We start from the raw sequence: 27,786 nt of genomic DNA on the forward strand, positions 1-27,786 counted from the left end.
TATATATATATATATAAAAAAGAGGACTTCACAACCTCTCTCCCCCCCATGGAGCTTTGGCGACCCCCCCAGGTTGGGAACCACTGGTCATGAGTGCAGTCCGTTGTATAAAAGATCAGCGGGCAGAGCTGCTCGTCCTCGGCTGTAAAATCATTGTGCTTGAAGCCGCTTCCCTTGAGGCGTTCCCATCCCAGGGCCTCGCGGCCGACACCAACGATGACCTCTCGAGCCCCCCGAACCCCTGTCCCTTTAAAATACCGATATTGTGCCAGTGTTTGGCAGGAGAATGCTGTCTGAGGGGCCGCTGGGAACAGTAAATCTTTAGCAGACACGTTTGCTTTGACACAAACACGGCCATCGCGTCATATTCCCACGCTTGCCTGGTTTCCTTTCTTATATAATCTAATGTGTGTTCTTTTTTTTGTTGTTTTCATGTTTTTTTTTGTATGTATTTCTTCATGTAAAAACATACGGTAGTGTTGCCAGTCCACCTGTCCCTTAATAAATGCCACCTGAAAGTGTTTGTTGTGGTGGAGACACTGGCTGAAGACTGTGAATGAGCAGCTTTTCCCACTGCGTTCATAGGAAGTACGGCACGCCCTCTCTCTCCCCCCACCCCCTTTTCATTTAAGACTTCAAGTGTGCCTGCTGTGAGATCAGCTCAGTTCTAATTGAAAACAATGGCAATGCGTAGTTCTTCGGGGTCGCGTTCACGTCACTTCAACCTACGACTCTGATCTGATATGTTTCGTCGCTTTGGCGTTTTCTGACGTTCTCCTGCAGGAGGCAGTCATTACAATCATGGCTAAAAAAAAACAAACAAACTCAGTACTCAGCAGTCTCTGTCTGACCCCGCGTGTCTCCATTTCAGTCCAGTTCAGCGGGAGGGGGTGGGTGGGGGGGGGGCTCTTAGAGGACGGACTCTCCCGTTTTGCACTGCGCGTCTCCCTGAGCCTTCTCGTGCTCGATCATCTTCTGGGTGACGTCCTGCTCCCTGCTCAGGGCCGCCTCCTTCTCCCTCCTCTTGCGCCTGCCCTCCACCCAGGGTATCAGGCACAGCACGGCTCCTCCGAAGATCGGGGGGATGCCTGCCAGGTAGAAGGCCACGTCGTAGCTACCCAGTCTGTCCCTCAGGAAGCCTGCAACCAGAGGAGAAACGGTCAGCGGTAGAAAATGGCCGCCGTAGGTTGAGGCCTTGACCCACAAGCACAACGCTGACCTTACTGGGGCCCCGCGAGGGTCGATGACAAACAGCATTATCTGACGGGAATCAATGACAACCATCAACAGAGAGCGAGCACATGTGGGCTCAGTGGCACAGGACAGGGTCCCGGCCTCTCATGCAAAGCTGTTCCCATGCACAAGCTGACTTCCCCCAGACAGATTTCTCAAAATCTGGAAAAACCCAAAGTCACAGATAAAATGCATGAACATGAGTCTAAATAAGGCAACTAGCACGGCTGATTTGTTGCAAATCCAGCAACTGCAGGGTGCCAAAATAAACACTAGGTGGTGTAAAAGAGCCACGAACGAAGAGCTTCACTAGAATGCTGCAGGAGGAGAGCAGGGGTCAAAAGCTACACATGCTCCATTTAACGGCTGTGATGTAGATGTGACGGCGCCTTAGTTTAAATCATCTAAAATATCAAATGAAATATAATAGTCTATTGATCAGAGTAGGGCCTCCAGGGAGAGGTCAGAGGTCAGGGTCACTAAACCACCAGGCTTCGCTCGAAATTAGGGCCCAACGTTCAGTGCGGCCGTGGCTTATTGTGGGCACTGGCGCGGTATTCAGACTGCTCCCGTGTTCACCTGCGATGGGGGGCCCCACGGTCATGGGCACGGACATCAGGCCCAGCAGGAAGCCGATGGCCTGGGACACGTCGTTGGCCCCGACCAGCTCGAAGGCGATGGGGGCCATGATGCAGATGAAGCAGCCGTCGAACAGGCCCATCAGCAGGCACACGGCGATCAGCCCGCCGAAGATGTTGCACAGGGGGATCATCATGGACATGAGGCCGATGATGAAGAAGGAGGCCACCTAGAGGGACAAGGGGAGGGGGGGGGGTATCACATGAGCATCTACATGCTGTTTCAGAGAGTTTTCAGTGGAAATAGAGGAAGTGTACTGAAATCACATATAGTCATCCCTTTTTGTAGTCAAAAATAATGTCAACGTGTTTTTTTTTTTTTTTTTTACATGTTTTGTTACTAGCTTTTTATTATTAAAAGGAAGAAAAAGGGTCCTTGGGGAAATATGAGCTGGCTGGAGGGGCTACAGTATTCTGACTTTTTCTCAAAGGAGAACACAGGACAAAGGATCTACTGAGCAGATAGCTAGAAGCTAGATAGAAGCTGTGGCGGCCAAATAAAATGCTATTTAATTTCAATTGGACTTCTGAATAACAGCTTCAGTATAAAACAATGAGCCTTCAAAAGTATATATAAGATATAAGCTGGAAAAGTACAGTTGTGTTTCCCTCAACTCTGAGGCGGGCTTACCTGCAGATAGACCTTGTTGACCCCATTCACGTAGTCCGCCACCCTTCCGAAGATGAGGCGGCCCACGCAGGACGTGATGCCGATGCACATGAGCAGAACCTCTTTGTTGGCTTCGGGTCCGAAGCGCTCCTCCACGTGCTTCATCTGCAAAGTCACAGTGAAGGATAAACAGATGAGCGCAGCTGTCTCGTGGCTCCGGCCCAGAAAGCCCCAAAAAAAAAAAGAATGTTGAAAATGCAGGGGAGGAAAACGGATCATACAACACTGCAGTGGTGATTAGTTGAGCTTTGTTTACTCAAGAGGCCTCATCGTGGGAGAGATCCCGTTTACACCTACCAACACAGTTCATAGGAGCAGAAACCAGTCTACCCCGATTCAGAGTTGGTATGAGGAAGAAATCTGGTTGTAATTGTACGTGTATCGGACATTTTCCAGGCAGGAGTTTGTTGCTGCTACCGTGTCTACCCATCATGCAACTTGTCCACATTTCAACATTCCCCATTTGTCGACCGTTGCCGCCAGTGAATGCAAGTTTCCACTTCCACGCGGGCTGTGAGAAAAGCAGCCCAGGTGTTGGTTTTCCAGATTGCTTGCCGCATCCGTGTCCCTCCTGCCCCCAAAGCACCAATCCGCGAGGCCCAGAGAGTTTGAAAGTCGGTCAGGGGTGGGAGGGGGGGGGGAGGAAGGAAAGAGTGGCTTGCTGTGTGGAGCCCCTGCCAGCTACTTCTACCTCCAGGCGGGCTGCAGCAGTCCCGCTCAAAGGGCTTATCTGTCTGCTGCCCCATTCATCAACCACCCCCCCCCCCCGCAGATCACGAATCCATCTGCAAAGACCTCGGCGCGACGTCTTTCTCACCACGCCACAACACCACTGCTCTGTGTTCAAGAGTGTCAGGCATTACAACTGGAGGCTCAGCGTGTGTGTGTGTGTGTGTGTGTGTGTGTGTGTGTGAAGCTGGTTCACGTGAGGGTTCACGTGTCGAGATCCACTGCTACTGTCTCAGCTGACCATGGCTGTTATCAGGCTCAGCAGTGAGTGGTTGATAATGAACGGTGTCCGAGCGGCTCCTCGGCCCCTCTTTCCATATAAAGAGTGCGGCCCAGGCCTGCTCTGTGTGTAAAGTGTCAGGAGATAACTCGTGTTGTTTGTGATACGGAGTTGGTGATCAAAGGGGCTGCTTCTTCTTCTTCTTTTTCATTAGCAGGGAATCCTACCGTGGGGCAACGTGTTGACGGTGTAGCTCAGCCACATAGTACGGCCGTGATCGGGTCAAGGACGCAAGATGATAACGGCAGGCGTTTGAGTGATGACCATGCCAGGAAAACACACACACACACACACACACACACACACACACAGACCACCCCTTGATGAGATTCATCCGGTCAGCTGGATCAGAGTAGTCCCTCTGCTGCGATATCACACCGTTGGGTTACTGGACAGACGGGGTAAACACCACTGACACAAGAGGACCCTCTGACTCATTCGCACTTTGCATCAGATATGTCGGTTATGTATTTCGAGGCTTCCCGCGAGGTTGCAGGATGGTGCGGTGTCCACGTGTTCGCTCTATACAAATATCAAGCGAGAAGGGAAAAAAAAAAAAAAAAAACTTCACGGCTTCACTTCTCCTCCTCCTCCTCCTCCTCCTCCTCCTCCTCCTCCCCCGTCTTTAAACTGATTAGATGTAGCTGCGGTTATCTCGGCCTCACTCACTGTGTATCAGCCTGTATCATGCTCGCGTTTATCGCGGAGCTTTGGCATTTCGACATAAGCTGGTCAGCCCTCGCCCAACAATCGGTCCGTCTCCAGTCCAGTCCAAACGCACCCCCGCGTTGCTGCATTTCCACCAATCCCCTCAGCAACTGGCGGAAAATCAGACACTCCATACAGATATTTATTTGCGGAAAAGGTGATTCTATTTAAACTGTTGGTTATCAGAGCTGCTGAAGAGTGGACCAAAGATTGCGGCGGGATGCAGTTTGACTGTTTGCTTTTTGAGGGAGGGTGTGTGTGTGTGTGTGTGTGTGTGTGTGTGTGTGTGTGTGTGTGTGTGTGTGTGTGCGTGTTTGATCACGTTTTCGGGAACCATAGCTCACGTTCATGTGACACAACTCAGTGCCTGGCAGATGGCCCTGTGGCATAGAACATCGTAACCCCACAAAATAAATGCGCGCACACACACTCACACACACACACACACACACACACACACACATGCGCACACACACCTCTGACTACTACCAATTTTCCTTAGATCTAACCATAGATGGTTCTTATCACGCTGATGCTGTGTTAAAGTGTTCCTTTTTCTGATGCATTTGGTTTTAATTAGTTATTTGATGCTATAAAAAGGGGGTGAAACGTCGTGATTGGCAGCTGTGATTGACTGTGGCATGCTCGCAATTGGGGCGGGGCGGGTGTATGGGCGGGACCTCTATGCCGCGGCTCCACCCCCCCCCCCCCCCCACCCCCCCGATCACCACTGCTCAGACTCTGGCTCCGAAAATGACGTCACCAGCGCAAGATGGAATGGTAGCGGGTCGTATCCGGGAGAGTTTGGATTCCATTTTTGTACACTTACACCTACATTTCCCATAATGCTTTTGACCTACAGCACATGCCTGAAACGTTCTGCATCCAGCTGATTGAATTCATGTGAAGATGGACCGCTGAGGTGCAATAAGTGAAAGTTTACGTTAATGGCACTCCACCGCCAGCGCTTTGCATTGTGGGTCACAGTAGACTGGTCCGATGCAATTTATTTTCCGAGTTCAGTTTTTGACATACTGCATATTTTGCTTTTCTTTGCATACTACATGCTCCAATACAGCCAATACTGTGTCTGACGTGGGGAGGAAAAAAAAATCTACAGTCGCCGGAATGAGGCTGCATTCAGTTAAACGCAGGAACAAGAAAAAAACAAATCACGAAATGGCACGTCACCGATACATTCTTCAAGAGTTGCTTTAATAGTGTGTTGGGGTGAGTTTTCCCCTTTCAGAGCCCCACTGTGCACCAGCCCACATTCTCTCTCTCTCTCTCTCTCTCTCTCCTTGGCCGTTTAATGGTCATTAAACATCCAGCCCTCACACACCGCAGCCCTGCAGGTGCTCCTCATTAAACACACTGAAACAAGCTGATTTTTTTTTTTTTTTTTTTTTTACAGTAGAGGCAGCTTTCTGAAGGAGAGTACCGTTCTATATGCTGCCAATGTCAATCTGTTATGATTCGGCGAAGCCACACCTTATATGAACTCACTTGCAGAGCAAACACTGCCATACCTGAAGGCCAACATCTTATCTCAAATCAGCAACACTTGGAAAAAGTGTGTGTGTGTGTGTGTGTATGTCAAATTACCGACGTTGGACTTTGCACAGTCTTCAGATATGCGCAGCTTGATTTGGAAAGAGGAGAAACACACATGGAACTGTGGCAGTGTGGCTCTGAAAAGGCTGCACTTGAAGCAAAGACACACTCGCGCAAAGAACCAGAGAAAGAAAGGCACGGAGGGGTTTTGAGGGCCTGATAGGACTCCCTTCCTGGAAGGCTGAACAATGTGCCGTTTGACCCGTGTTTTTTCCTTCTTCTTCTTCCCATGCAGCGTCACAAGGCCAAGGCTTGGCCCAAAAGTGCAGGGAGAGAGAGGGGGGGGGGGGGGGGGGGGGTGTTGGGGGCTATAAGGCCAAGGGTGGCACTGAGGCTGCAGCCGGGCCCCCGTGGCGTCCCAGTCTGAGTAGCAGACACATGAGAAGTGTTGGGAAAACACAGGCTGGGATCCCCCGGGACGGGAAGATCTCCCTCCAATAACAGAGTCGTCGTGTCAAAACAAACAGTCACCTCCTGAGTCCCGTCCAACACATCCAGGCCCTGCTCTCCAGCCCTCCCAAGAAGATGTTTTCTCCGAAACCGTATTTTCCCATCTTATAGCCGAAATAAAGGGAGATTCGGAGAAAGTGACACCTGTTTGCGGAACTGTGTCCTGACTGAAATGAGAGCTGCAGAGCTGAGTCGTACTGTCGTATATGACCCGGACCACACAGCTGAAGTATCTCACGTGGACATCATGCTGCTGCGACGTACAGGTTTATGGGACGCAGTCACGTTAACAGCTGCGGGCTTTAGCATACAAACAGTAAGACATGAGAGTATTAGGTCAACGTCTCCTAAATGACAACCTTTATCCAGCCATGACCTTGCGAGGCAGCTGGAATCACGGGATCATGCGAGAATCCGTCTTGCCCGGCTTCAAGTTATGAGCTCGTGGCCGAACCACAGTGATTCGGACCAATCAGCGTCCTACGAGGAACTGCCGGCGGCTTCCGGGCATGGTTTAGGCGTTACGGCAGCGAGAAGACGACTGTTCGTTTCGAAAACAACAATGGGCCAACGTAGATGCTGCCGTGGCATCAGTTATATCAGAACTAGAGAGTATTTCTTCTTTTCTTACGGTTCGTTGATCTGATTGGCTGAAGTTAGCCCGTTTAAGGAGATATGAAAAACATATTCATCCAACAGTGTGATACATTCTTGAGCTCTTATGATTAATCAACCTACAAAGAACCACACAATCCTGTAACTGTAGGACACGAAAATGACCAAAATGTTTTTTTCACACATTGACAATTAAACTAAAGTAACTTAAAGTGACTTTGTGGAGTTTTTGACCATCAGTCAAAGTGTGGGCACATGAACACACTAAAGCAGTGACGAAAAGCAGCAACGCACCAGCGTATGCAGGGAAGAGGTGAAGACTCCAGGTGGCAGGTGGCATGAAAAGGTAGGGAAGAAGAAGAAGACTGGCAGCTAGTAAACAATGTCGGTTTTCAAAATACTTCAAAAGACTCCGCCTTTGCAGTGTTTCATGAGCAGAGAAAGATGCCTTCAACACGTTTGTTAGGCATAACAACGAAGCTCTGCACAGCTGGCAGAGAACCCCCTCTTAAAGACCGAATCAGTTCTCTAATGAGAATTTACATCATGTTCCTGCTTTGGTTCATTTGTCTGGAAATTAGATGGCTGGCAGCCAGCGGTTGTGAAAAGTGCAGTGCCAGAAAGTGTCTCAATAAATATCACCACTGACGGTAGTTTTAGTATCTTGTATTGTCTTGAATGACTGTTCATTGCTGAAACAAACGTTGGCGTAACTGTCTGAAGCAAAGATCACAAAAATATTTGCGAGGTATTCTTTAGGTTAGAATAAGATGTCAAAGGAAGTGTTTCTCTGACCACCTACGGTTTATTGAAATAAGAACATGCTGGTATTGTTCTTTGCATAAAAGAGTGCCTTTTCCTTACTTAGACCTTTCCCAATGGGCCACCTTAAGTAAGCATGTTCTATATACTGAAGTACACCATCTCATTCTCAACACTGTCACCGAATACTTTCCCTTCCTTTCACCTTTCACATTAATAAAACTCACGTTGCGAGTAACTGTTTTGATATCTGTGTTGTTGAAGCTCCCTAGTTGACCTCTCGCCCTTATTCCTCCCCTCGTGCCAACGAATACATCCAAAACATGGGATTGGGATACTGGGAAATCACACCACGGAATCCCTCTGTTGGCATTTACACGCTGACCTTTGGCCCAGAGAGTGGGGTGATGATACCCAGCAACACAAACATGACAGGTGGTACGACTGTGAGGGCGAGGACGAATGAATGAACGCGCATGGAAAACTTACCAGATGAACATAAGGCACAAAGTAGCCATAGAGGGCTGCAGGGATGCCGAAGGCCCAAATGCGATATCCCAAGGACTTCCAGATATTGATGTTGAAGATCTGGCTCATGGGTGGGCACCGGCTGCCCGTGCGAGTGTTGGTGGATTTGACTGGCAGCAGGGGCTTGTAGGTGAAGCCGGCCAGCATCAGCACAAACATGAGGATGCAGAGGACGCGCATGGTGTTCTGGAGGCCCACGTTTTCCAGCAGGCCCGACAGCAAGAAGGGCAGGGTCATGGTAAAGATGCTGCTGCCGGCCGTCACGATGCCGTTCACCAGGCCCAGGCGCCTCTTGAAGTAGTGGCCCAGGATGACCAGGCTGGGCTGGTAGGCGAAAGAGCAACCGCAGGCAAACACAATGCCGTAGGTGAAGTACATGGGGCCCAGGGATCTGTGGGGAGATAAACCAACAAGACACATCACCGCACAGCCTTCGGACTCGCTGCGATTCATCCAAAGACGTCTATTGATTTGCATTAGGGCTCCTAAACAAGTTCTCATGGCACTGGGGCTGTAAGAAAAGTTATTAAAGATTAAGCAAGTAAAAACAGGTTTTATCATGGCTGTCCCTGGCTGATCTTCAGTATCTTTCACAAGGCTGTATAAGTAATTATCCGACAGGGAAAAATAGACTTCTGCTGTTGCCAATGAATGGTTTCAAAATGTGGGTTAATGGTGGAGAACAACTCTTTCATCCCTTTCCCTGAACTACAGTTATGCCGCCTGCTTCTCCACCAACAGCTCAGGAGAAGCTTACGGCCTGCTTTTGATGACCTCCAGACCTCCTTTCATTCATTCAAAGCTTGTTCTGAAAAAGACAACATGTGCGAGAAGGCCGCGGAGGTTTGACGCTCCTACTCAGATTCATGCTCTAAATGAAGCCGAGCACTGAGGAATCTGTTTGGAGAGCAGATTGTCCTTCACCTCGCTCTAAAACTATACACTCAAATTGGATTCGTATACAGGAACAGGGCTTGTTTCGCCTTTCAAAAGCGAAGAAAACGCGTTACACAATCCACTATACTATCTACACTGGTTTATGGACATATCCTGTATACTCACTGTATATGCTGCTGCCACTACCCCTAAACCACTGGATGCCATTTACCACAGTGCCATTCTATTCATTACTAAAGACAGCTATCACAATCAATATCATTGTATGTATGTATGTCTGTTGTTGTAAAAGAGATCTTGATCTCAAGGAGACTTCCTGAATAAATACAGCTTTAAAGAAAACAGACATGAGATCAGTCCCAGTATCTTCAGTACTACTAACATAGGGGACAAGGCTTTGACACGTGTTTGACTTTTGTTCACTAATTCAATTCAGTTCAGTTTGATATCCCACTGTGAAGCCAGGAAAAACCTTAGCAAATTACATCAAACAGCACAGTCATCAAGGTAAAATGGTTTATGTCTAGTGCTGAAGGTCCAGATAAATACAGGGTGGCGCTTCCAAGTGGTTTCAAAGTCCTGTTTGGGGTAAATAAATCTGAGTGTCGGCTGTGAAATCACATGACGACGACATTTTGCACCTTGCACTGTCCCGCTGCGCGACTTGGCTACGTTTGGTGAAATGCTGTTTGACAGTCACTTGATAAGCGGCGATTCAGCTGCTTCACTGCGTAGTTATTGCACTTAAAAGTGACGGCCAAGTGAGGGCTGAGGACTCGCTGCTCTGTTTGGATCAGGTATTTCTGTGCGTCTGTGTGAGCGTTTCCTCACGTGTAGACGGGTGGAATTCCAGGAAATGATTAACAGCGGAGTGCTAGGTGCAGCGCCTCTTGCCCACAGGGTCTTGATGAAAAGCTAAAAATAACATGCTTCGGTAGATAGAATTCTCTTGGTCCACTAACCACCTTATTTCGACCCCATATTTAGCATTTATAAGCAGTTATAATGAACTAAAATTGTCTTCATCAGTGTATTTATCAACAACCATAGCTCATCCTTTATAACTCCTCCATGTTATAACAAGGTTGTAGTCAAATTCATCTCACTACAAGGTCTATTGTTTATCTGTCCCGCCCGCAACTTTACTGGTTTGGTTTGGCAAAAAAGCTGACAAAGTCAGCAGCTAGCTGGTTAGCATAGTGGAGCATTTAGCAGGTAAAGGGCCCGACATTTCCCTCAGGAGTTGGTAGAGACCATAGACTGTATAGAAAGATGGACGACATGACAGCTCCCCAAAAGTGAAGCCAAAACATCCCGATCTAACCCCGGGTGGCTGGGTGCGGTATAGGTCATAAGCCCCGCCCCCTCCATATTAGCGGATGGGACATGGGCCAAACTGAAAAAAGTCTAATACATTTTTCAAAAAGATGGTCTCTGTCATTTCAGGTGGTTCTTATCACGCTGATGTTTGTTCAAGTGTAATGAGTTATTTGATGCTATAAAAACGGGGGGGGAAAGGTCATGATTGGCAGCTGAGATTGACTGTGGCGTGCTCTCGATTGGGTCGGACGGGTGTATGGGCGGGACCTCGCACCGCGCCTTATGTACAGTCTATAGAGCTAAAACTGAGTGAATGTTGGATTTACATTCATCAGGTGGACACCACTCCAAATGAATGATCATGTTGCTGGATGTTCAAATAAGCATCTGTGTGCTAACAACGTCCGCCATGTCAACTTAAAATATGATTATATGTCAATGTTTTGTTGTGGCCAAAAAAAAACTCCTCAAACAAGTCACAAGCTGATTTTCCTTACGTGACAAAGGAGCTGGCCAGCAGGCCGACCAGGCCGACGGCGGCGCCGCCCACGGCTGTGACTCTGCAGCCGAGGACGTCGGTGAAGACGCTGACGATGGGAGAGCAGAAGAAGATCATCCCCATGGAGAGGGAGCCCACCCACGCTGCAGGAGACAGAGAGAGAGAGAGAGAGAGAGAGAAAGCAAGAGTGAATGAATGTACAGCGAGCTGTAAGTCAGAGTGATCGTCATTTCACATCCAAAACATTAAACTGCCTCAGGAGGACGGAGTTATTGAATGTTAATGCTACAGCCGCTGACTACAAAACAAAGAATGGTGATGCTTGTGTCCACGCACACACACACACACACACACACACACACACTGTGCAGTCAGTTTGCTCAGGCAACCTGTTGCCAGACGTTCTTACACGTCATCAGTTTCCTTTTTTAGATCTTGTCCATCAATCACACTGTACATTGTTTTTATTTGCATCTACAGAGACATCCCTCGCCTTTCCTAGACCGAGCGTACAATGACTAACACCTGCAGTAGCAGGAACACACACACACACACACACACACACACTGAGTGGGCAGGAAGGAGTGATCAGGAAAACACACTGATAACATGGAGATAGCATTAAAAAAAAACAGCATTCCCACAATAGGTTCAGGTAAGGGTGAGCAACATGGATACAATGTTGTCAGTTTACATTATATAACAATATATATACATATATATATATATATATGTATATATATATGTACATATAGAGCGATGCACAACATTTTTGTGGAAATTGAATTAAAACTATTTTCAGATAAAACACCCAGATTGGACCAGAATGTCACTCACTTCGGAGAAAGGTTTTGTTGGAACATTTGCACGCGAGGAGGCGAGCCCATGTCACATGTCTGGTTTTCTGATCATTTATTGTTCAAGTCGACCAAAGTGATTTCTTTTTTGACCGCGAGTCAGAGAGAAATGAAAGAAAGGAGAAATGTCAGCAGAGCCGAAGCTCTGACCATCGGGGCGACCGCAGGAAACATCCGCAGGGTTGGCTTAATGCTTGGTCAGCAGTCCTCTGTGAGTCTAAGGTTGAACAGCACAGTCACATGCTGCAGCAGACCTCTTAACATAGGTTAAGATAAGGCAAGTCCGGGATGGCAACAGCTTTGAAGGGCTTGATCGCTGTGAGATTTATCTAAGACAAGTAGAACGAGATAGTAACTGCAGGCACTGACTCGAGAGAACCTCCGTCTCTCAGGCCTTATCACAAGTTGTTTTTATTAACTTAAAGAAGGGGACGGGCGCTCGCAGGCTGACATACGCTGGGAACAACAGATGTGCACCTCTGAAAATGCTTCACGGATAGAAACCGAGTGCAAGCTTTTACATGTATTCTTTCCCTGGCTTTTATTCTTATCAAGGAAAAAGAGGCAAACATGGAGATGGGGGGGGGAACTAGCAGCAACGCTGACAAAACACACGTACACGAAAAATTGCGCAAGCCCTTGTGCAGCGCCCTTTGACCATAAAAGAGGATGGGGGAAGTCAGGAGTGAGTGACATGTTTTTTGGTAGGAAAACCTTTAGGTCTCCTATGAAATCACGCGTCCTATATCAAATGCTGTTTACAGCATGGGTAGGGTTGAAAATGACTAGACATGTTAATGACAAGCCTGCACATGTAGCAGAAGCTATAGACATAAGTTGTGTTTCTGCGTTCTGAAGGAAGGTCAGTGGAAACTTGTGGGAAAATATAGAGCAGCTGGAGTTTGAGTGTTGCTGTCAGTGTTTTTTTTTGGGGTTTTTTTTTTTACGCGAGTAACGGGAGACCACTGTGTCAGGTTTCAGGGTGACTACTGGTTTTCACTGCTGTGTCTTTATGCTCCACGAATCCTCATCTCACCCCATGCTGTCAGGACACTATACACTCTCAGATAGTTATGACGCGGTACAGAAGCTCAGAATAAAAAAAACACCCTGCTACCCTAACAGGATTACAAGGTAGCTGTAATGCGATGCTGTGAGCAGCTAACATTAGCCGCCACGCAAATTAGCAAGTACAACTGAGGCACTCGTGTTGGACAAATTGAAAAAGTTTGACCTGATGATGGCGATGGACCAGAAGAAGGTGGATCGCCAACATTATTACGATTCATGCCGGAGGGAGCATGAATGTACTCGAATCACAATCTGAGGGGGAGCTAACTTTCACGGCAATCCATTCAGTAGCTGTCCGGACATTTCACCTACGTCGGTCTCATAGTGGTGTTAGATGAAAAGTCAAGGAGATCACCAAAGTAATTAAGATGCACGGTCTGGGACTGACGAATGACAATCCAATCCAAAACATTGACCCACTGGCGGCATTAGATACAAAGTCAGGGGATCATCAAAGGTATTGCAATTTGTCTTCTGGGGACCTTGAATATTTATACCAAATTTCATGGCAATCCGTCCAATATTTGTGGAGATATTTCAGTCTGGACCATGGTGGTGGACCGACCAACTGACCAACATTGCTATCCCCAGGGCCAGACCTTGGCAGAAAATAATTTTTCCACAGTATCCCACTTTATCTCATATTTTATACAGAACGTGTTTGCAGTTTTGTAGATCTCGATCGAACCAAAACAAGCACACGTGCAAGTGTACATTTCAGGCCACACTGCTGTGCTCCAACTCATTGATATGAGTTTTATACATTGTGCGGATGCGTAAGTTTGGGTGGTTAGATACTCGTTTGTCTTGTCAAAAACATAGCCAAACTTGCTTACACTCGGTCCTGGAGTGAGCCAAACCAAACCTGACAAGATCAACAGATGTTTACTGGGCGCAGAGCAGCAATATCCCTCAGGTCAAAAGCTGTACATATTTATATTTCCACATGTAAAAATGCTGACGTGTAACCTCTATTGAGTTACCGTCCTCTCGCCCAGTGCCCCGCTCTGTTTTCCCTGTGTGAGCCAACACACTGTCAAAGCTTCTTAGGATCTATTCCAGACACTGCAGTCAGAAAAATGCACCAAATTCAATGGGGTCCCACTCTGCCTGGTCTCATATTCGTGGGGATATCAGCCCGCTTTAAGCTACATAATGTAATAAATGGCAGTGAACAAGAAGGGCCAAGAATCCCGCAAGGACAACAGGAAATTGCTGTTGTGGTTTCATCTGCTGGCTCTCTCGATTTAAAAGCATTTACGCTTCAGACAAAGAGGAATTCCAGATTTGAAAAATGTAATATCAGGATTCTCTCTGTCCCAGTGACATCCAACGTTAGCCGCGGGCCCCGCTTGGACACTGACAGACGAGGCAGAGTTGCCCTAAGTCGTCTGTCTGCTTTGTTAAAGACTCCTTTCTGGAAACCCCTCTGCTCTGAACCCGGTCACCCCACAATGACCGAACCTACAGCAGTGAAAACTACATAAAACCCTGCCTCTTGTACACCAGACACGATGGATTCAAAGAGAGTTCTTGAGCTAACAGACTTCAGACTTGAACTACTATGACTGTTGGAAGTACCAGCAACAGGCCTACCAGACCTTGGTCAATTAACCAACTTACTTTCAACTGTTTATTCATTACTTTAAGCTAACTTTAACTGTTTATTCAGTACTTTAAACTAGCTGTTTCAACTGTTTATTTATTACTTTAAGCTAACTATTTAACTGTTTATTCAGTACTTTAAGCTAACTGTAACTGTTTGTTACTTTAAGCTAACTGTTTCAACTGTTTATTCATTACTTTAAGCTAACTTTAACTGTTTATTACTTTAAGCTAACTATTTAACTGTTTATTCATTACTTTAAGCTAACTGTTTCAACTGTTTATTCATTACTTTAAGCTAACAATTAACAGTTTATTCATTACTTTAAGCTAACTATTTTAACTGTTTATTTATTACTTTAAGCTAACTATTTAACTGTTTATTCAGTACTTTAAGCTAACTGTAACTGTTTATTTATTACTTTAAGCTAACTTTAACTGTTTATTACTTTAAGCTAACTGTTTCAACTGGTTATTCATTACTTTAAGCTAACTGTTTCAACTGTTTATTCATTACTTTAAGCTAACAATTAACAGTTTATTCATTACTTTAAGCTAACTTTAACTGTTTATTTATTACTTTAAACTAACTATTTAACTGTTTATTCATTACTTTAAGCTAACTTTAACTGTTTATTACTTTAAGCTAACTATTTAACTGTTTATTTATTACTTTAAGCTAACAATTTAACTGTTTATTCATTACTTTAAGCTAACTATTTAACTGTTTATTATTTTAAGCTAACTATTTAACTCTTTATTTATTACTTTAAGCTAACAATTTAACTGTTTATTCATTACTTTAAGCTAACTATTTCAACTGTTTATTTATTACTTTAAGCTAACTGTTTCAACTGTTTATTTATTACTTTAAGCTAACTGTTTCAACTATTTATTTATTACTTTAAGCTAACTATTTAACTGTTTCTTCATTACTTTAAGCTAACCATTTCAAGTGTTTATGTATTACTTTAAGCTAACAATTTCGACTGTGTATCCATTTACTTTTAGCTAGCATTTACTTTTAGCTAACAAAAGCTAACTGATTATTCATTACTTTCAGCAAAGTATTTCAAATGTGTATTCAATACTTTGTTACCAATTTTTTTTTTTTATCACTTTCTTTTAGCTAACCATTTCAACCATTTATACATTACTTTTAGCTATGTCTCCTCTCTTTTGCCAATTAGCTTTCACGCTGATCGGATCCCTGATGATTTCACTTCAATTTGTGAATAAATTCAGAAAGCTTGCATTGACGCAGCTGGTTGAAGAGTTATCTATTAACCAAAGTTAATGGAACCAACTAATGGACAGGCATACTTGGCTCATATTGCAGTGGCGTGACAGACCATTTTCCTGGCTTGGTCAAATAAACAGCTTGTCCCTGTAGCACATTCTAGGAATCTGTTGACTAAAGATGCTCAGGCTACAATCTAGTTCCAACATGGAAAATGAAGACAGGCTTCATTTAACATCAGAGACCACTTAAAACTCTGCCCTTTGTCTCAGGCGGTTACACTGGAAGAAACACGCACAGAGGAGGAAAAGGTGTTAATAAATCAACTGCTCTTGCTGCCAACAACCCAGAAACTGGACCAGATGTCCCTCTGTATCGCCACATTAACATGGAGCCATGTGGTCGGGTTTTGCCATGATGTGGCTGTAATGTTAATGAAACTTTTTCAAATGAAGTCTTTGCTATGTAAATACTGGGAAAAGATGTCTTTGGCTTGTTACAGTTCATGTCAATCCTTTGCCTTCCACCATATATTAGATATTATTAGATTGCACATTTCAGTACCTTAAAAGATGTAAACACTGACATCTGACACTGACATCGTAATTTAGTTCAAACATATTGATTGTAACTAGAATGTAATTCCACTTTAAACTTAACTGCAGTAAAATGCCAAACCATTTGCCAGACAGACAAATTGATTGAACCACCGTTACATAAGAGACCACCGCTTAACTTAACAAAGAGACTAACCCAACATGAAGACAAAGATGTAGAAGCATAACGTCTGTCTTGATTTCTCTTCTTTCTTCTCTAAAATTGACCCACTGACTGATTTCGCACATGTCATAAAAATGTGTCTTGCTACATTTTGTAGAAGCTTGGTGGTTTTTGTCATTTGTTTTTGGTTGATCCAATTTAATAGTGTAGTAGTGGCCAGTAGTCTAATGTGTTTTGGATTTTCTTTTCATTGTGGCTATTACTGCAAATGTTAACTATCCAATTCTGTGCCTGAAAATACGCACTGTGACAGAGCAGCTGCAAAGACACTTTGTGTGACAGCTATCAGCGACGTCTCTGTGTGTTACAGCCTCTAAGGAGCTTCCTGTGCGGGTCCAGCGTTATTTGCAGGACAACGCAAAACTCTGGCCTGTTCCATACCGGATGGGAAAGCATTCGTACGGGGATCCAGGCTCCCTGGATCTCCACAGGTGGGAGTAATGACTGGGCTGAACTGCTGCTGAGTTTTAGACCCACTGACCTGGGGTCAGGAAGTGGGCCGCGCTGTACCGAACTCGCTGTTGGCTCACGCACGGCGGAAGCAAATGGAAGACAGACAAGGAGAAGGGAAGAAAAAGGAAGTTAAGACAGCAAAGTGAAGGTGTAAAAAAAAAAAATGTCTTATTAGACAAAAAAAGGAAAACCCACTCTCCTTCTAAAAAAAACAAAACAAAACAGAGCAAGCAGCAGGGTTAATGGGTTCACAAGCTGTGGCCTATGTTAAGCTGAACATGTTTGGCACATAGCTGAGACTCATTACCAATGTCCCCTCCAGAGGGGAGCTGCAGTAACAGAAGTAACAGCCACGAGCGCTGGAACGTCTCCTTGACTCATGACAGATGGTGTTCCTTTGAAAACGTATAGTCTGGACTTGAATGGGACTGAATAGGCAAAAGAAGCGCTGAAGTTTGATGTTGAACTAAATTGCAAGGCAATGCATGTGTTTTTAGCTAGCCATGTGCTACAGGGCTCTCTGCCTGTGCACCTCGGTGTTACAATGATCCAGTCAAGCCTTAATTAGGAAAGCCCCAGTTATTCATTTACTACAGATCCTGACCTATTACGACTCATAATTAATCCCTACTTGGACAGGCAGGATTAGCTCGACTGGAGGAGGTTCACTGCAAAAAAAACAACAAAAAAGAAAAAAAAAATGAACCTGAACAGAGTTAATCCAGGTTTCAGTCTTGAAATTTGATTTTATTGAAAAGACACAAAACGAATGCAAGTAACGCCTCACGCTTCCAAAAGCAAATGAACGCACTGTGCGATTTTTTTTTTCTGAAATCATAGGTGAGTTTGTTAATATTAGTGGAATGGTCTGCCTTGTTCATAAAGGCTTTATTGGAATTCAGTGGTATTCTCCCGCTACTCCTCTCGAGCTCCTCCATTGCCCCACCAGATACGATACAACAGTATCCACAGGCTGAGTAGGACTCGGTCGGCGGAGTTCCCCTTTAAGACTGATTATGAGACTTCATTAATAGTTCAAACTGACATTTTTGCAGTGTAAGGGCGGTGTAATCGTTACTGGCACGGGTCCATGGTTTCAGTCCCATCCACGTCTGTCAAGTCTGATAAGCTTTAGGCATCTTTGACTACAATTTAATGTTCCCTGAAATAAGTAGATGAAGGGAAAACCAGGGGCAGCCTGAGTGGATGTTATAAAACAGAGATTCCTGCAGGTGAAGCCTGACTTTTCCTCAGCATGAAATTATAGCCGCTACTTTCAGCTCAAGCTTCATCTCCTTGACAAACTGTAGACTTAATGCAGTCGTACTGTACAACTGCCAGTCCTGCGAAAGCGGGACTTTACAGCTGTTGCTGCTCAATCACAAAGACGCCAGCCATAACCCAGATCGGGGCCTCACGGTGCTGCAGATACACATCTGGGCCTGAGTGGACCATATAGCATCACAACCATTGCTCCATCTCCCGGCCCACAGCAGCTGGAAGCCATTTATACTGGGGGGGAGGTGGGGGGGGGGCACATTTTTGTATGCTTGCATCCCAAGTTCCAACTCCCGTGTCCTTCATGGGTTTTTTTCTGGCCTCACACACCACAGGAAGTGAAACCTTATGCCTGATGACACAGCGAAACAGTTGGGGAGCAGCCACAGAGTAATTTATGGCTGCGCATAAAATAGAGAGAAAACACATATAACACATGCATGTTTGGGATGGCTTCTCTTCAGAGATCCATATGAAAAGTGTTAAATGGAAGTCGTGTTCCACGTCAGAGGAAAGGGTAAGGGGGGTGGTGTGTCAGGGCTGGTTGGTGATTGGGGGAGCCTTTTGTCCACCCCCTTTTTTAAGTGCATAGCATAGATGGCTCCAGGCCACCGTTTGGATAATGCCTCTCGTTTAGTCTTTACTCGGTGTCTCGAGAGTCGGCCGCCTGACTGGTAGCTTCACGCTGTTCACGCCCTAATTGCAATACATATGCACAAATGTGGTGTGACGTGCTGCGCGTGAATGCAGAATCTGTGTGCGAAAGGGACAAGATGTTGGTATCGGGGCCGCTGTGGTTTCCGTTTGTAGTCCGAGTAGCACTGACCAACCACGTTTGAGCGGGCTTTGGTTGCATGCAGGGCAAAAGAGGCGGGAATGTGTACATGTAGAAAGTACCCATTGAAACTTTTTTATTGTGTCTTGAATAAATCTGACAACAACCAACTAAAAACTGAAGTTAAATATCTTCCTCACGCATGCCTTACCGCAACAATGTCAGAACGGTACTGACACTGAATACATCACACTGCATTGTGACAACTTCTGGAGGGTGCTGAATCAAATCTTAATTGACCGTACATATCTAATATCTTGACCCTCCTCGCTGCCACTGAAGCGCTGCTCTGCTTCCAACATGTTTACCCGCTCTTGGCTTTTTTATCTCCGGACAACCTTCACCTAAACTCAGGCTCAAGCTTACACGCGCCTGAGATCAAACGGCCTGTCAATTATTAGCCTGTGCTCGTCAAGGTTTTTTGGAGTGATTCGATCCATTTAGTGTTGTTGTTTTTTTTTTAAGTTGCCCGTGCGGGCCAGCTGTTAAAGCTCCCGGCCCCAATCTTTCAAAGTGTGTCTACATTTTATCCCAATGACCGTGGACATAATGGTTTTGTATGATTTCATATATTTAACAGGAGACACATCTTACTTTGGAAACAGGGTGGGATGATTCCTGGCTGGGATTCAGCTGGACACAAATTAAAGAACGCAATGCTACAAAGTTCAAAATATTCTTTAAAAAAACAACACACCCCTCCCTTCTTCAAATGAAAAGCTGAATTCATGAACAATAAAATGCACCCTTGCTCTATCCACTGCTGTTTTTGCCTTATTTGGTCTGGTGTGACCAGTTGCTTATGGGGGCTAAAGTTAGCTAAGACATAGAAACAGGTTTTTTAGATGACCTAAACTGAAAATGGCACTTTGTATGGAGCTGAAATGAATTAGGACAAGGCAGAGGAAATCCAACGTGTGAAACGCCTGACAGCAAAAGGAGAGAGAACCTCAAACAGGTTGTTTCATTATCAAAAGATTCACGATCCTTTGTGACAGGAAAAGAGTGCACCAGCAGCACCACGGGGGGAAACAAACGCATGCCCTCTTGTTAACATGCAGGAGAGTGAACGTACAGCCTGCGTTGGGTCGGGGCCACACTTCTTGTTGGTGGATTTATAGCTACCGCACTTAAAACTACATCTCATCTAATGTTGGCAGAGCTTGGGTCAAACTCCGACCAATTACCGGCACGCTGGCCGCTGCGCGTGGAAGCGATTGTGAAACCCCATATCCTGGCTACCTCGCGCTCAGCGTGGCGGGCCCTCACAGTGATACTAAGACAATATTTTCAGCTTAACCATCAGTGTGTCAGTTTCTCCATCCGGGGGACAAAACAGCAGCTTCATCTGCCGCTCTCCCCTCCATGTTTTGCTTTCACGCCGGGTGAAATGTTATATAATAATATAATTTTCAGCCATAATATGCTCGGATGACTTCTTGTTATTGAACGCTAACGCCAGTCGCCCCCACGTGAGATTCATCAAAACAGCCCAATCAAGGACTCTAAACTCTCCGTTTGGTCCAGAGGTCTCTAACACTGGACGACAGGCAAGTGGCTTTTATGGCATGAGGCCCAGGAATAACCCCATCTGGCATTCCCACAGGGAGGGAACCAGAGCCTGTAACACAGATGTGAAGGCCACTGACCTGCCATTTCAGGCCAGTCTATGGGCTGGACCTCCCCGCCCCAGGGTTGCGCATTGTGATTGGTTGATTACGATTTCCAATTTCCCAGTTTGGGGGCGAATTATCTTTGGCGCTAGAGAACACAACAGCTGCCATGTACGAGCCGATGATGCCTGTCGTGGTAAACCTGTCTGAATACAGAATATGTCCCCTTTGGTGCCGTCAAAAGTCTTCATGCCACAAGACCATTGAAGTGCAAGGTAGAGTAGGTCTGACCAGCTAACACTGTAGAGATCCTGCTGAGACAAAAATGTTTTTTTTTTTTAATGTTTAAATCTCCTTGTGGCTAATCATAAAGAGTCCTTCGACAGCCTCAACCGGCTTAGTGTGAGTTAATTAAACAACAGTGAGCTCTGTGGGGCTGTAAAGAGGTCATTCACTGACTTACCAGGGCAGGAAATTCAGATTGAACCTACATACCCGAAATAAGATCAATTATTAAAACAATAAACGTGACGGCGCGCGTGAAATCTATCAAGCAGCCTGACATTTGGCCTGAAGTGACACGCGCTGCACTTGGTGCCATGTTGTGCATCAGGTCGGCCGGTAGCATCAAGCTGAGCCGGGGCCGTCGGGATCATGTGATCACGCAGCTTCCCTGGCTGAACTGTCCCAGCTGGACAGGCATCGGACCAGAAAGCAATCCGCGGTCATATTCATATTCATGTTCGTTCTCTCCCCCCCCCAAGCAAGCAAGCCGAACAGACATCAATAGCTTTCATTGTGTTTCCAGCAGGACTCCTTTAAGCAACATGGTCCCCAAAGTGAAAGGACACACATGGGCCATACTAATTTCATTAAAACAGGACTCAAGGGAGATTTTCATTTCGGAAAGGAATTTCAAATGCCACCACAAACTGACATGCTGCTGTGACTGATGGACTCTTGTCCTTAACACACACACACACACACACACACACACACACAGATCGCCAGGAAATGAACACTATGTTTGAAGACTCACCGTGACCAAAAGGGAGTGATATTTTGGAACGCATTTGAGTTTTCTGATGACACAAGTAAGGGATAGGGGAGTTTACGGGACATTCACATTTTTAAAAAATATTTCAAAATAAGATACATAACTTTTTGAGGAGCTGTTAATTGGCTTCCTGCAACTGAGCCAAGACAACCGCTCGCGCACCTTTAAACTGAACATAAAAAGGGTTATCTACAAGTTGGTCCGACCCTTGAAAAGTAGGTAAAATAGGCCAACTCCCCAAATCCCTTTAATAATCAATTGGTGGTTGGTGGTTTTGTATGATATGCACTGTTGCATTTTATCACTTAAATGTGTGTGTTTTCATGTGGAGGGGGTTTTCTTCAACAGCACGTGAATGTGAGAAGAAGAAGCGTGTTGCGACAAGCGCGTTGGTATGGTATGTCACTCTATTGTGTCTAAACAACGCAGGGAGCTCAGGTGGGTTTTTTAACGCTTAGCCGCCCGCATTTCAGTCCCACAGTCATACACCGCCATACGGGTCTGAGGAATATCTTTCTCTATAAAGAGCTAGAGAAGTATGAAAATCACACGCTGAACGGTGAACGATTTGGTCATCTCTCCGTGATGTGCGGTATGTTCACTCTGGGTCTTCGAGATCCATTCAAAATGCAATTAAACCAGATGTAACTGTCCCCAAAACAAACTGACTCGCCACCAGAACATGAGGCAAGTGTATCATTATATACTGGGACGTGACACCAGCATACTACAACACTGGCGGGCCAACTCTGTACTTTGTAGATATCATTTCTGCAAACGTTCCAGGCGTGTGGATATTGCAGCCACTAATTATGGCCAAAGTGGTCGCCATATCTTAAGCGCAGAGGGGCCAGTCCCACACGTGTCTGAGATAAAGTTCCACAGGTTGCCAAAAGCAGCCTCCTTGTATTGAGGCAGGGCAGGTACTGTGTAATGAGGAACAAGCTGAGACGCCTGTGAAAGAAAACATCTGTACGCGTTACTATTCATAGAGCTGTGTGCAGACTACAGATGGGGGGGGGGGGGGACTGGCTGAGGGCTGCAGGGGTAATGTGGTTGGAAGGGAAACGGCTGTCTTAAGATAAACTGAGCGTGCAGATAGGTGAGGTCGTGTACTAAACCAGGATGTGGTGGGTAGTTCCTCCTTCAGAGCAGTGTGTGTGTGTGTGTGTGTGTGTGTCTGGAAGAAAGACAAATGTGAAGGGAAATACTGGTGGAGTGGATCTCATTAGGAGTAAAACGATAACGTTACATGTGATAATAATGCTTATTAAAAATCGTTAGGGCTGCAGCCAAGCTATACTGTCATTATCGATTCATCTGCCTGCTATTTTTTTCCATTTGTTTACTCAGTCAGCTGACAACGCTTAAATATTAAAACTGCTTTTTTTTTTGTCAAAACCTAAAGATAATTACTTGACAATAATATATAACAGGGAAAAGTAAGAAATCCTCACATTTAGGAAGCTGAAGCCAACAAATATTGGCACTCGTCATTTATAAATGTCTTATAATTAATCCATTATCAAATCTGTTATCGAATTATCTCAACTCATCTAATCAACACTGAGATCAAATGATTTGTCCAGCTATAGTCAATCCATAGCCAATGGAGTTCATTATGGGGGGCGGCAATGGTGGTTAGCACTGTCGCACGGGAGGTAGAGCAGGGTAGAGAGGGGTACACCCCCCCCCTCCATCTCACTGAGATAAAAATACCAACACCGGAATCATCATTTATTATGTTTATCAAGTCCTTCCGGCCTCCGCCATCCTGCCTGTCAAGGTTCCTCCCACCCCCCCCCCCCCGCCATCCTTTGCACTTCCTCTACACCGGTATCCAACTTCAAAACCACTCTGATTAATGGCCGTCACCCCTCCTCTCACGACAGGAAGACCCGCCGTTAAGAGTGTGGTTCGTCTCGGCCGAAGCAGCGCAGAAGGAAATGCGCTGTTATTGTCATCAGAAACAGACTAAACTTAGACTAAACCTGAGCGCTTTAAATCTAAACTTGACATCTTCAGTGTCAGGCGTCTCCACTTGAGCCGCAGGTTTTTAATCTAAACCGGGGATAAGTCGGTATCATATTGTTGGGTATTGTGGAGGCCGCGGTTGCATCACTGATCTAGACTTTAAACACACGGAAGATTCAAACCCTCGGTGTCCCAGCAATCGCTAAGGGTTCATAGCAAGGTGGCGACGTCATAACACAGAGGAGAAAGCTTTCTGTCTTCCGCTGGCATGTCTAAGGAAAACAAAGCCTGACAGACCTTTCAAGGCAGGCATGCAGTAAGTGGAACATGCCCCCGTGACACAGCGGAGTGGACGGTTCGGATGCGGGATGACAGCTGGGTGACAGCTGGAAATGATGCAGCTCTCATCTCTTATTACAGAATAAGAGCACAAATTGCGTGGTGTTTACGTAGCAGACTGTTGTTGTTTTTTTACGAAGCTAACAAGTTGGTTTCAAACATTCAGTGTTTCTTGTAAACTGTATGTTCTCTTTCCTGCACCCCCCCCCCCCCCCCCCCCCCCCTTCAGACTCTGGTCTTTCTACATTCCGCCACACGCTCGGCTATAAATTATGACTTATGATAGAATAAAGTAACACAAAGCCAAATGCCTTAGTTCAAATATGTGTGATGTTTAAGATGCAGAGCTCCATCCGAGCCCTGAGGGCCTTGTGGAGCAAAGCAGTACTGAACAGTAAGATGAATGATATTCAAGGTTGTGGACTCAGCCCTGAAGGGGCCTGATCTTGGGGCACATCGGGTAAATCGACTGACTTCTTCTGACCACCTAGAAACTCAAAACAGAGCCGCAGTCAAAACCCACCTTTTGACGAGACCAAATCAATTCCAAAGGAACCAGGTTCAAAGGTTTGGAGAGACCTGAGTGATTACATAACATGCTGAATTTGAACCAACTCCAAAGGCACAGTGTGTTCTGTTTCATAGGAAAATCACTACTCTGCATCGCCGGCAATACACTAACATTCCTGCGTTATTATCAAACACAGTTTAGTTGTGTCTTATTGGAAATTATGGAAAGCACAAACCCGTTCAAGGGTTCTGTTATTAGACCGCAGTTGTCTTCAGCTACAAGAAGACGTCAGAAGACGTGAAACCCCCTGGTAGAGGTTGCATAAGCGAGCCTCGAGTCCAACTGGCGTACCCTCCTCCCCACATTCCCATTGTCCAGCTGTCTGAGCCTCACTTGGGGGAAGGCATCACTCATCAAGACAGAGTGCCAATGAACTTTGGTCATTGGGGGAGGGCGGTGTGTGTGTGTGTGTGTGTGTGTGTGTGTACATTGGATTGAGGTGCAGAGAGTATATCCATGTCAGACAGAACTATAACAGCAGCAATAATAGTTGCCTTAGTTGGTAATTTATTGTGTTAAAGTGGCTTCGTATGGAATATTTTTTTTAGATGTTGTAGACTTTAGACTGAAGTTCATCACACAAATATTCCTGAAAGGGGGGGGGCACGTGTGGAGACAGGACAGTGACTTCGGCATCAAAAACAATATTCTGTCATAACATCCAAGATGCTAGATTTGAAGCACCGCGTGGGAACCGCGCAAGTCTGAATTGTCCACAATATGATGCGGCAAGTCTTTCACAATAAAAGCGTTGGAAAGGAAGGAATTCCGTCCCACTGAAACGCTAGAGGGCTTTTAATTTGGTGGCTGAGTTTGTATTAACAGCATAATGCGGTGGCAAAACGTTAGCAGGGCAAGCGGAAAAGCGGCTCAGAAAACAAGGAGGATTCACAGAAAAATGTGAGCAAATATACTCCTCAGACAGAGGAAACAAAGGCCAGTCTCTAATATAAGCCTGCTTTCGAATAAAGGTCACCGACACGTCGTTTTGCCGTCACGTGATTCCGGTGACGCTCGAAATTCAGAATGAGGCAGGAAGTGAAAAGGCAGAGGGATGGTGCGCCACTTGCACGCGCCTGGTTTTTCATGTGCGCGGGTTTTTGAAGTGTTTCAATGCCAGTGTTTCCTCTTTTTAGTTCAGGTTTTGTTTTTAATGTTCAATTTGATTTACTGTCCTGGCTCCGTACACCGCAAACCCCTCCTCTCCATGACGAAACAGGAAGCTGAAACTGAAAACCAACGTGACGGGGGGGGGAAGAGACACGAGGAAAGAAATCTGAAGAGCAACATAAAATGAAATCCTTTTTAATGCAGTGCCGACTGTCACTTTTCCAGCATAATTGTTTTCGTTTGGTTTGCACACATTTAGGTCCTTTCCATACACCTCTACATCTCAACATACTCATCTGCCAAACAGCAGCACCAACAGCAGGTGGTTACAATCACAGGGGAAGCACACACAGGGTCATTATTCATGGTGTAAGGCCCTCTCGCTCTCTCTCACACACACACACACACACACACACAGGGGAGAGGGGTTAACTCTATGTGACCTTTTCCTTGACTCTGACTGAGTCTGCCTGACATAAATAAACAAAATTAAAAGGTACAGAGCAAAATAAGCTTGGACAGTTAGACCTTCGCGGTGACAGCAGAGCTGATTTACTCAACGACAACGCGTAAAATTAACTTTTTACGAGCGTGTGTTTAACGTTAGCTCATTCATAATTCAAGCCCCCCCACCCACCAGCCACTGAAAGCATGCCGCAACTACATACTGCTGACGACTTTCACAGAGGAGCACTCGGTTTCTTACAGCGAACCACTACAACCACAGAAACAATATTGCCACCGCATGTGGCGCCGTGGCACTACCTGGCCGTCAAGAAACATTACACCGCACACAGCCCCGCAGCCGCGTCACTGAACCGCATTTTGCTTTGGTTTGAGATACATTACATTTCTGTTCTACGTTTTTCCTTCTCTCTCTCTCTCACCAGGAAGCGACATAACGTGTCGTATTACTTGCTAGGTTAGCTTATGTTAGCTAACTTACAGTGTGTACGTTGCAGTGGGCTAAATGGAAAAACGCATTTTACCCATTCGGTTGAATTTTTTTTTTTTTAAAGGCATAAAATAAGGAAACGGGGTAGATATTATTCATGGAAGCGGACAGGGCGGGAGTGGAGAGGTCGGAGGTTCAATTCCCGGCTACAAACTGACAGCGTTGACGTTTACGTTCACTTTTAATTCACCGAGTCACGCCGGAGACCTTCAGAGGAGTTAGCTTACAGTGGCGCCCGCGTGCTCTTTCCTCCAAAACAGCCTGCGTGCACACAGTCAAGGTAGCTCCATGTAACTGACTTTAAAATGATTACGTGACATGATGAACTTTAAGGCCATTTACGGGGAATTCAAACGTCACCTGAAGTTGAGCTCTGTATCGACCCCCCTCCCCTCCCCCCGTCGCAGCCCCTAACCTCACTCACCTGTCCTGAAGCGGAGGTCTTCATCGTCCTCGGAGCCGAACTCCCGGAGGAGGGAGAGGAAGAGTATGCCGAAGGCGTTCTGGATCCCGAACACCGAGCCGTTACACCACATAGCAGCCAGCATGACCACCCACCCCCAGCCGCCCTCGGGGTGCACAAACTCGACCTCCTCCGCCCCCGGAGCCGCGCTTTGCTCCGGGACGGTCACTTTGCCGTCGCCGTTCTCCTTCTTCTCCTCCTCCTCCTCCGGCCGCTTCTCCTCTGCGGGAACGCCGGCGGGCGCCGCTTCCTTACCCGCTGTGTCATCTTCTGGCATGTTGTTCCCTTCTGTCATTGTTTTTTTTTTTTTTAATGTCAGGTTTATATTAAAAAGCAAAGAAACAGCAGTTTGTTTGTTTGTTTGTTTTTAGTTTAAGACAAATGAATACAGGCTACGTCTGAGCAACGACAGCTTTCGGGTTAGGGTAAAGTTGCATCCATTGAGGTGAAGCCGTCGTTGAGGCGGCGCTGGTGCTGCAGCATCTGTTCCTACAGTAACTGTCAAATAGCTACTCTTGCATTATTATAAATAGACAGCGCGGAGGGGCGGGGCTCCGGGGAATCCTGCAGCCGATTGGACAGTCATTTTACCCGTGACGACCGAGCACTGAAATGCAGCCAAAATATTGCTTTAATGCATGC

At 45.9% G+C, this 27,786-nt stretch overlaps 1 protein-coding gene across 1 annotated transcript; it reads right to left on the reverse strand.

Moving 5' to 3' along the window:
• Positions 1-909: 909 nt before the first annotated feature.
• On the reverse strand, positions 910-27,439 carry slc16a10 (solute carrier family 16 member 10). Its single transcript, XM_070926183.1, has 6 exons — positions 27,106-27,439; positions 10,942-11,086; positions 8,189-8,618; positions 2,503-2,646; positions 1,813-2,041; positions 910-1,139 (listed from the first exon to the last, which is right to left on the reverse strand). The coding sequence occupies exons 1-6, from the start codon at positions 27,437-27,439 to the stop codon at positions 910-912; spliced, it is 1,512 nt and encodes a 503-aa protein (XP_070782284.1).
• Between the last annotated feature and the right edge of the window lie 347 nt (positions 27,440-27,786).

The sequence above is a fragment of the Enoplosus armatus genome, chromosome 19 (assembly GCF_043641665.1).
Source record: "Enoplosus armatus isolate fEnoArm2 chromosome 19, fEnoArm2.hap1, whole genome shotgun sequence".
NCBI lineage: Eukaryota > Metazoa > Chordata > Actinopteri > Centrarchiformes > Enoplosidae > Enoplosus > Enoplosus armatus.